At 49.7% G+C, this 10901-nt stretch overlaps 1 protein-coding gene across 3 annotated transcripts in view; it reads right to left on the bottom strand.

Moving 5' to 3' along the window:
- TOP3A (topoisomerase (DNA) III alpha) overlaps positions 1–10901 on the bottom strand; it is a 41970-nt gene that overhangs the window by 2890 nt on the left and 28179 nt on the right. For all 3 annotated transcript variants that reach the window (XM_011961635.1, XM_011961636.1, XM_011961637.1), the window contains 5 exons: positions 10447–10560; positions 10182–10347; positions 7771–7914; positions 5631–5753; positions 2096–2778 (listed from right to left, as the gene is read on the bottom strand). In XM_011961635.1, the coding sequence (XP_011817025.1) occupies positions 2096–2778; positions 5631–5753; positions 7771–7914; positions 10182–10347; positions 10447–10560 (1230 nt within the window). The remainder of the gene's footprint in view (positions 1–2095; positions 2779–5630; positions 5754–7770; positions 7915–10181; positions 10348–10446; positions 10561–10901) is intronic.

Here is a 10901-nt window from a genome sequence, read left to right as displayed (position 1 = left end):
GAGACTCTGTCTCAAAAAAAAAAAAAAAAAAAAAAAAAAGTAGCAGCAGATGATATGGATGAATCAACTTTTTTCTTTTTGAGACGGAGTCTAGCTCTGTCGCCCAGGCTAGAGTGCAGTGGCGCAATCTCGGCTCACTGTAAGCTCCGCCTCCTGGGTTCACGCCATTGTCCTGCCTCAGCCTCCCGACTAGCTGGGGCTACAGGGACCCACCACCACGCCTGGCTAATTTTTTGTATTTTTAGTACAGACCGTATTTCACCGTGTTACCCAGGATGGTCTCGATCTCCTGACTTCATGATCTGCCTGCCTTGGCCTCCCAAAGTGCTTAGATGACTGGAGTGAGCCACCGCACCCGGCCGGCTGAATCAACTTTTACACAGCCACGTACACCCCACCAGCCAGCCTCCCTTCACACTGTGTCCAACTCTGTAAGGTTGAGGTGCGATATGCCTGCTGCCTTATGTTACCTGACACCTCTCCCTCAAGAATCCTAAGCTCCTGGAGACATCATCCCACATTCACTTGGTGAGTGGACACTGGCATCACTTCGTGCTGAGCTTTTTACAGAGGCAGAAACCCAAGCAAGCTGATCTGTGTGGTAGGGTGGGAAAGACAAGCAGCCTGTGACCAGCAACCTGTGACCCACCTTCATGCAGGAAAAGTCCAGCTCTGGATCCCTTCCTGTCCCTCAATGGGCCTTTCCAGACCAGCTGTCCATTTACCCAGGACAGTCAGCCAGCCAGTCTGGGGGTCAGATACCATGTCCTTCCAAGTGGGGAGACAAGAGGCCAGACTGCATCTCACTTCAAATGTGGGCCTCTCATCGCAATGGCCATCTCTGGGCCCCGCTGGCACTGGTAGCCAGTTCCAAGTCCCACAGTTTTTACCAAGCCTCTGGGTTCTTTCTGTGCATGCTGGGCTGGTGATACATGCATAAGAATCATAGTCTGAGACTAAACTCCTTTCTAAAACAGGAACCCTATGAATGTAGGCAGGGACCATCTTGTTGAGCAAACTTGAGGCAGAGAGGCTAAGTCATTTGTTCAAGGTTATACTGCTGAGCTTTGGAACCAGATTCGCACAACTCCAAAGCTCCCACTAGGCCTTTGGGTCATTCTCAGCTACTTAATTAAGCTCTGCTGTGCACTGGAGCAGGAGGAACCATTCAAAATGCCTCCACCTACACCGCTCAAATTGATGCAATGTCTAGGTGCCACTTCTCATGACACCCAGACATTGACATCCCGGACATTGACCCAAGCTGTGTCACCCTGGGCAGGTTCCTAAATATCATCGGGGTTGGTGTCTTCATCTGAACAAATGAGGCTGGGCTGGGCATGGTGGCTCACGCCTATAATCCCAGCACTTTGGGAGGCGAAGGCAGGCGGATAACCTGAGGTCAGGAGTTTGAGACCAGCCTGACCAACATGGTGAAACCCATGTCTCTACTAAAAATACAAAATTAGCTGTGCGTGGTGGTGCATGCCTGTAATCCCAGCTACGTGGGAGGCTGAGGCAGGAGAATCACTTGAACCTGGGAGGTAGAAGTTGCAGTGAGCCAAGATCGCACCATTGCACTCCAGCCTGGGCAACCAGAGCAAAACTCAGTCTCAAAAAAAAAAAAAAAATAGAAATGAGGCTGATGCTCATGGTCTGCCAAGGGTCACGACAGGTGCAAGGGCACAAGGCCATTGGGAAGGCCTATGTCCTCATTCTGGTGTCTGTTGCTATGAGACCCTGAGCAACGCCCACTTCATGTGTCTGGGTCTCACCTTTCTCACTTATAAGTAAAATTGTGATCATAATGCTTACCCGATGAGGATGGAAGATGCATAGGAAGTATACTTAGCATAGTGCCAGGCATAGGGCAAATGACACCATTACTGGTAGCTACCCTTTAATCTGGAATGAGGACTGTACAATCATCACCTTGCTGAAAGTGATCAAGTGAGGAAACAGAGGTGCAAGGCAGCCCAGGTGCCCCTCCCATTCCCACCATGACCCTATCTTGCCTTCTTTCTGCTGTCCCCAGTCTCTGAGGTAGATACCTGAAAACCCAAGGCAGGGATTCCCATGCCCCTCCCTGCCTCACCTGGAGCGGTGTTCTCATCGACCCACTGGAAGAAACCACACTGCTGCTCTCTCGGCTTGGCACACGTGTGGAACTGGCGCCCCTTGTTGGGCCCATCCTTCTGCACAGTCCGTGTGACAGTGGGCTGGCTGCACAGGCAGGATGTGCCAGTACCACTGCCATCACCAGGGTTGCCAAACCCACCCAGGTGGATCCCTGGGCCTGGGGGGCATCCCAGGGAGCCGCCTAGGGGTCTATATGCCGAGGCAGGAGGCCCTCCTGCTCCCGGATTGGGGCTGTCTGCCCACAGGAAGAAGTTGCAGCTACCCCCGTTACACTTAAAGAATTGCCGGCCCTGGTTGGGGCCCTCCTTACGGACAGTAAGCAGCACAGCCTCCTGGCCACAGTTGCAGGTCACAGAATTGCTTTCACCAGCAGCCGTGGGTGGTGGGAGGGTCCGGGCCAGAGCCTTTGAGGGCCCAGTCTGTCTGCTGTCAGGAGGCTGGGGGTGCTGGCTATTGTCCATCCTGTTCACGGACTGGCTAGCCTGCAGGTGACCAGAGGGCTGGATAGCCCTGGGGGGGCCCCGTGAAAATCTCAGGTCCAGGATCTCCCTCAGGGTCTCGTCGCATCCACCGATGCAGCAAACAAACTCCAGAGGCATGGTCGGGGGAAGGCTACCGCGCTTAAACTTTAACTTCAACCTAGTGAGGCCAGAAGATGGGAAAAAACATTAACCACCAGGTGCCAGCTTCTCCTTAGTCCACTGAGGGCCGCTTTAGCCGTAGGCCTCTCTCCACCATTCCTTATGCATCAGGAAGCCCACGCAAGTCCCCTGTGAGGCTCTCTGTCAGCCCACCACAAGCCCTTGCCAGTCATCACAGGAGTGGACAGTGGGAAGCAGTGCAGATGAAATCTAAGATGCCAGTAATTCACTAAAATAAAAACACCTCTGAGAAGTTCCATGCCTCTATATCAGTTCTCCAAGTGTGGTTCCAGGGTGCTTGAGCCCTTTCAAGGAGAATGCAAAACTATTTTATAGGCCAGGCATGGTGGCTCATGCCTGTAATCCCAGCACTTTGGGAGGCCAGGCGGGTGGATCATTTGAGGTCAGGAGTTCGAGACCAGCCTGACCACCATGGTGAAACCCTGTCTCTACTAAAAATATAAAAAAAATTAGCCGGGCATGCTGGTGTGTGTCTGTAGTCCCAGCTACTTGAGAGGCTGAGACAGGAGAATCGCTTGAACCTGGGAGGTGGAGGTTGCAGTGAGCTGAGATTGTGCCACGACACTCCAGCCTGGGTGACACAGTGAAGACTCTGTCACACACACAAAAATTTTTATAATAATTCTAAGGCCGGGCATGGTGGCTGACGCCTATAATCCCAGCACTTTGGGAGGCCGAGGCGGGTGGATCACGAAGTCAAGAGATTGAGACCATCCTGACCAACATGGTGAAACCCCATCTCTACTAAAAATACAAAAATTAGCTAGGCGTGCCTGTAGTCCCAGCTACTCAGGAGGCTGAGGCAGGAGAACCTCTGGAACCTGGGAGTTGGAGGTTGCAGTGAGCTGAGATTGCGCCACTGCACTCCAGCCTGGCAACACAGCAAGACTGTCTCAAAAAAAAAAAAAAAAATTCTAAGACGTTATGTCTATTTTGCTCTTATTCTTCCATGTGTATACAATGGAGTCTCCCAGAGGTGCCAGCACGTGCAATGACTCAGCAGACTGACTGCAGAAGCAGATATGGGAATCCAGCTCTCTTCTATTAAGCCAGACATACAAATTGCAAAATGTAAAACAATGTCATTCATGTCATTATTATTTTGCTTTAGAAAATAAGTATTTTATTACCCCAAAAAACATGGTATTTACAGGAGTATGCAATGCATTTACTAGAAATAAATTATTATAATTTTTTTTTTTTTTTTTGAGACAGTCTCACTCTGTTACCCAAGCTGGAGTACAGTGGCGTGATCTTGGCTCACTGCAACCCTCACCTCCCGGATTCAAGCGATTCTCCTGCCTCAGCCTCCCAAGTAGCTGGGACTACAGGCGCACGCCACCACACCCAGCTAATTTTTTGTACTTTTAGTAGAGACAGGATTTCACCATGTTGGCCAGGATGGTCTTGATCTCTTGACCTCGTGATCCGCCCGCCTCAGCCTCCCAAAGTGCTGGGATTACAGGCGTGAGCTACTGTGCCTGGCCCAATTATTGAATATTTTAAAAGATGTTTCTACTTTAATTTCACATATGGTACGTACTGATAAACCACCAACAACAAAAGCTCTCTGGGCTCCTCAATGATCTTTCAGAGTGTTAGGGGTCTGGTGACCAAGAGGTTTGAGAACCACTGTCTTGTACTAGGGCTGTGCACTTTCTAGAGGAACTTAAGTAATTTATTTATTCATTTATTTCTTTTTTTTTTGAGACGGAGTCTTGCTCTGTCGCCCAGGCTGCAGTGCAGTGGCGTGTTCTCGGCTCACTGTAAGCTCTGCCTCCCGGGTCCATGCCATTCTCCTGTCTCAGCCTCCTGAGTAGCTGAGACTACAGGCGTCTGCCACCACGCCTGGCTTTTTGTATTTTTAGTAGAGATGGCGTTTCACCGTATTAGCCAGGTTGGTCTTGATCTCCTGACCTCGTGATCCACCCGTCTTGGCCTCCCAAAGTGCTGGGATTACAGGCCGGAGCCACCGCGCCCAGGCTATTCATTTATTTCTAGAGACAGGTCTGGCTGTCATCCAGGTTGGAGAGCAGTGGTGAAATCATGGCTCACCACAGCCTAGACCTCTGGGATCAAGCGATCCTCCTGCCTCAGCCTCCTGAGCAGCTGGGCCTATAGGCATGTGTCACCACATCTGGCTAATTAAAAAAATTTTTTGGCCAGGCGCAGTGGCTTATACCTATAATCCCAGCATTTTGGGAGGCCGAGGTGAGTGGATCACTTGAGGCCAGGAGTTCGAGACCAGCCTGGCCAACACAGTGAAATCCTGTCTCTACTAAAAATATAGAAAGTAGCCAGGGATAGTGGTACATGCCTGTAATCCCACCTACTCAGGACACTGAGGCAGAAGAATCGCTTGAACCCAGAAGGCGGAAGTTGCAGTGAGCCAAGATTGCACCACTGCACTCCAGCCTGGGCAACCCAGCAAGACTCTGTCTTAAAAAAAAAAAAAAAAATTTTTTTCTTTTTAGAGATGGGGTCTTCCTATGTAGCCCAAGCTTGGATGTTGTCTTTAATATGCAAATAATTTCCTAAGCCTTGTGTAGCAATGATCTATATGGAGAGGGTAGGGAAAGAGGCCTTCATGGTTCTTTGCCCATGGCCTACTCCAAACAGGGTCATACCTGCCAAAGCAGTGACAGCGTGGAACACAACAGAACCGGATCAGGCCTGCTAACCTGGCTGCTGCAGAACACAGCTACACCCCTGCAGGGCCTGAGTGGAATCCCCGACACTCCTCTCTGGGTTCTGACAGGAGCAAGGGAAAGATGGGCGCCGTGGTGTATACACTCCAGAGGAGGCACCTGACTCGAGCGCCCAGCTCACCTGTACACAGGATGTGGCTGACAAACTGGACACACACTGCTGTCCCTGCTGGCCTCTAGCACCGAGTCAGGAAGCCACACAGCTGAGCGACACTCCGGGAAACCAATGCAGCTGAGGTAGAACCTGGGGACAAGGTGCCATGTCAGATGGTAGGAGTGCAGGGGACGCTCTCAGCTGTTGGCCATCAGCTGAAGCAGCCTTTTCTCAGCTGACCGAGGACAACATTCCCTTTTCTGGACGACACTTAACTGGATACACAAGCACTCGCATTGATTGGGGAAAATGAGCCTTCTCACATCCCAAAAGCACAAAGTAGCTATTGCTGACCCTGCTTTATGTTTAGAAAACCAACAACCAACCAAGGTGACGCCAGGGGCTCTGTGCTATGCACTCACACATTCTTGCCTTTCTGCCTCGTGCCAAGTCTGGGCAGTGTCAGGGAGCCCCTCAGTTTGCATGTGAGTAAACGGTGGCTTGAAGTGGGCTGGAAATCTGCCCAGAGACACGAATGCGTGTGGAGACGGGAGCCAGGAATGGAAACCCATCTGTTTGTGACAGAGCCTCACCCGCAACATCTACACCCCACCCACTACCCAATCCATCCCATCCCTGTCTCTCCTGGCCAATGTTTTTCAACACCTTGCAGTCATGAAACGTTAGGGTTTGACTAGCCAATATGCATGTGATTTACAAATTCCTCATGAGTCTGCCTGGGTACACTATGAAGAAAAAAAAGCCCTGAACTCCAATCATTTAAATAAGAAATTTACAATCTCAGAAATAGAAATTATCAGATAAACACTGGAGTGGCAAATCCCACAAGATAATCTCCTGACCTTCTGGAGTAACTCAGAGAGGCATTACAAAAGAATAACAGAAGAACAAAAGAATAATAATTCTCCAATTCAGAGAAGTGGAGAATTCAGAGCTAAAACAAAAGTAGTTATTCTCTGTCCTCATATGCCAAAGAGTACTAATCCAATAACCTACCGATGGTAGGGAAAACCCATCAACGTCATTTATTAAGTGCTGAAATATATGCCCATTCAATCATTGGGCTAAGCCTAGAGTGGCACTGGCTTCTGTCTGTGAGTGACCTGAGCCCTGACACCTTCTTCCAGGTCTGGCCCGTAGACCTCTTGTTTCTGAGAGCGTGGGTGGCCTTCTCGTCACTTGGGCCAGCCAGGTTAATGATGGCTGGAGGTGAGGAGTCAAGAAACCTCCTTTCTTATTCAGCAGCAAGGACTGCAGCAGCCCCAGGTGGGTCAGGCAGGATGGAGAAAGGCGGTATAAACCCGGTTTCAAACTCTGCCTTTGCTGCCCACCACAGCTGCTTGACTCTAAGCAAGCACCTCAGCCCTCTAAGCTGCATAAAAATCCCTGCCTTGCAGGGTAGTTATGAGAATGGGATGAGGTAATGCTTACAGAGCACCACCCTGCATCATGCCAGTGAGGGACGGCACCTGATGATGGCCGCCACCCCTCCAACACGTCTTTCCCTGTGAACTTCCTCCAGTGGCCAGCCACTGGCTTGAACAACCTGATGTGAGGCTAAATTGCCCACTTGTATCTACTATATTTAAAGTAGATTTTCAGGCCCCATTCAGAACTAAAACTAGGAGAGAAGAAGAGTAGTATCTGCTGAGTATCTACAACACATCAGGCAATGTGCTATATATATAGTCCTGACCGTTTTCACCAAATCCTCACCCTTAACAGTCTTGTGAGTACTGACCTTATTTTACAAAAGAAGAAATTGGGGCTCAGAGCAGGTAAGTAACTTGCTTCAGGCCACACCGCTTATATGCGGCAGAAGTGGCATTTGAACCCAGACCTACCTAGATCTGAAGCTCATGCTCTTCCATGTGTTACACATTGGATATATGATGTCCTATCCACAGGGGACAAAAAACCCCACTATCACTCGGTTGTCCACCTGCTCTGAATTCCCATAGTGCTTTACACCTCAAAGGCCTGATGCCATCCTGCTATGCTTCTAGGTCAACACCTTGCCTGCAGGTTGGCAACCACAGGCCTGCCTTGAAACATTCCATGGAGTGAAATGGCAGGGCCTTTCGAGCTGTGGCTGACACTGCAGGTGCTGGGGAGCAGAGGTGGGGGCAGAAGGCGATGCACTGACCCGCCGTTCTTCTTGGTCTTGAGGACCATGTCCTTGTCGCACTGTGGGCACTTCCTGATGGGCTCTGGCATGGCTGGGTAGATCTCTTCTTGCTGGGCCAACTCTGTCCCATTCCCAAAGTACTGGGCCAAGGCCTCATCCAATCTGAAGAAAAGGCAAATACAGACACCCATCAGCCGGCAATCGCTGCAAAGGCACCTACAACACTCTTATGTGCACACAACAGGCGTGACGTTGGGAACCAGCTAGTCAGTGAGCCGCAGGCCTCCTGCAGAGAACAGATGGCAAACAGAGAAGACTAAGCTCACCATGGGCCCTGGTGTCAAACCAACTCCTGGGAGGAGAGTCCAGATACAGGCAGATGCTTCTGCTTGTCACCAGCCCACATTAAAAAGTAAAACTGGGCCGGACGTGGTGGCTCACGCCTGTAATCCCAGCACTCTGGGAGATTGAGGAGGGCAGATCACCTGAGGTTGGGAGTTCAAGACCAGCCTGACCAACATGGTGAAACCCCATCTCTAGTAAAAATACCAAATTAGCCAGGCGTGGTAGTGCATGCCTGTAATCCAAGCTACTCAGGAGGCTGAGGCAGAATTGCTTGAACCCAGGAGGCAGAGGTTGCGGTGAGCCGAGATCACACCATTGCACCCCAGCCTGGGCAACAAGAGCGAAACTCCGTCTCAAATAAAAAAAAAAAAGAAACAAACAAAAAAGTAAAACTGCACAGGGTCCTTGTACAAACTCCAGGAGTGTCTGTCTGCATTAAGTTTAAACTAGCTCATGCCTGCCTTTTCACAACTAGCATGGGGTAGTCTGAAGAATAGGAAATAACAAACTGTTACTTACTATTACAGTCTCACAACACCCATCAGACACCAGATGTGTGGGAGTTTTCCCCACACACCAAGCAACTCTCCCGCCAGACACCAGTTGGACATCCTCTAATTCAATTCAATTCTGACACTATGCATCTGGAGATCCATCTGACAGTTAAGGGCTCAGTCCCAGAAGACTGCTCCCCCAATCCCCTCAGATGTCAGCCACAAATCCCACGCTGTGACCTGTGCTTCTGACTGACTGGTTGTAACCTGCTGACTGGTTGTAACCTGGGGTTCCCCAGACCCCCTCCTTGGTTTGAATAACTCAACAGAGTGGCTCACAGAGCAAGGGATGTGGGGAAGGAGTAGCTTCCATGCCCTCTCCCAAACACGCACCCTCCCGGAATCTTTACCTGTTCGGCTATTTGGATGTGCCCGAAACCCAACTGTTTGGGTGTTTTTTTTTTTTTTTGAAGTCTCACTCTGTTGCCCAAGCTGGGCTGCACTGGTGTAATCTCGGCTCACTGCAACCTCCACCTTCCAGGTTCAAGCAATTCTTCTGCCTCAGCCTCAAGAGTAGCTGGGACTACAGGTATGCACCACCATGCCTGGCTAATTTTTGTATATATATATATATTTTTTAGCAGAGATGGGGTTTCACTATGTTGGCCAGGCTGGTCTTGAACTCCTGACCTCGTGATCTGCCTGCCTCGGCCTCCCAAAGTGCTGGGATTACAGGCATGAGCCACCGTGCCCGGCCCTTGTTTGGGGATTTTATGGAGGATTTATTACTTAGGTATGATTGACAAATCACTGGCCACGTGTGATCAACTCAATCTCCAGCCCCTCTGCTCTTCCTGAGGTAGGGGTGGGACTCAAAGTACCAACCTTCTAATCACAGGGTTGGTTCTCTGACAGCCAGACCAATCCCGAGGCTACCTAGGAGCCCTCAGCCACTAGTCATCTCATTCGTATACAACAGACACAGCACTTAAAAAATTCCAAGAGTATCAGAAAATGACGTCCAAATATATGTATCTTATTATAATCATAGTATCATAGGTAGAAAACATATCATTTCTAACAAAATACATACATGCTGCTTGCTAAATATCCACCTCTAAATGCTCCAGAAAATAAATGGATCACACTCCAGCACTTGGGTTTACTGATTTAAAAGACTTTGTTGCCTAACTCAAGATAATTAATTTGTCATGTAATGAAAGCAGGAAAAAAAAAAAAAAGATAATTAAAATCAAGAGAATGGTATTTCTAAAGTCAATAGTTCAGAATAACTGGAGGAGACTGTTAAGATTACTGTTTCTATAATGATAAAGCTCTACAAAGAGTTGTAAAGGAACCGGAGAAGAAAGCCCAAAGAAAGGGGTATGTGGAGAACCCCTAGGCCAGGAGGCCAGTGGTGAGGATGAATCTGGCAGGGTTAAGAACTCTGACTGGCCCAGATGCAGTGGCTCACGCCTGTAATCCCTGCACTTTGGGAGGCTGAGGTGGGAAGATCTCTTGAGGCCAGGAGTTCAAGACCAGCCTGGGCAACATAGTAAGACCCTATCTCTGTTTCTTTTAAGGACTCACTTCTTTGCTTTAGCCACTGCTTCGATGAAAACCTGCTTGTATTTCTGCACTTGCTGCCTTAGAACCACAAATTTGTCCTTCTTGCCATCACAGATCAGCTTCAGATCAGCTTCCAGCTCAGCCCGTAGGTCAGGCTTAGACATTTCATAGCCCATGGAATCATAACCTGCACGGAAAGAGTCGAGCTCAGTGAGGGCCCACCTGAGACCCTCAGGGACTTGGGCGACACAACCCACTACCCACTGCAAGCTCTGAGCTCCCTTACCTTCCACGAGTCCCATGCCCAGGTGCCCAGGGAGGAACCGCTTGTCTGGGGTGAGTCCCACGTACATCCGGGCTTTGATGGTCTCGATGTGCTCCGCATGAGTGGCATCCGTACCTGGAAGCCATTTGCTGGTTACTCTGAGGTAATACAGATAACAGCTCCACCCGGGTGGCGCATAGGCACCTTGCTCACTCCGGAATCCCTCCTTTGCCTGGACAGCCTATATAGGTAAGATGCCTTCACTTCATTCCCATATAGCTCATTCAAGAAATCACAACGGCAACCTCAACTCTCTTGCTCCCTCACATCCCATTACTCAGGAAAGCTGTCAATTCCAGCTTCAAAGATCCTTTTAAAAATTCTCCTCTTGGCCGGGCGCGGTGGCTCAAGCCTGTAATCCCAGCACTTTGGGAGGCCGAGACGGGCGGATCACGAGGTCAGGAGATCGAAACCAT

Source organism: Colobus angolensis, unplaced genomic scaffold (genome assembly GCF_000951035.1).
Source record: "Colobus angolensis palliatus isolate OR3802 unplaced genomic scaffold, Cang.pa_1.0 Scaffold560, whole genome shotgun sequence".
NCBI classification, from domain to species: Eukaryota; Metazoa; Chordata; class Mammalia; order Primates; family Cercopithecidae; genus Colobus; species Colobus angolensis.
Note: the sequence above shows the minus strand (reverse complement) of the source record. Positions and strands in the feature narration are given on the sequence as shown.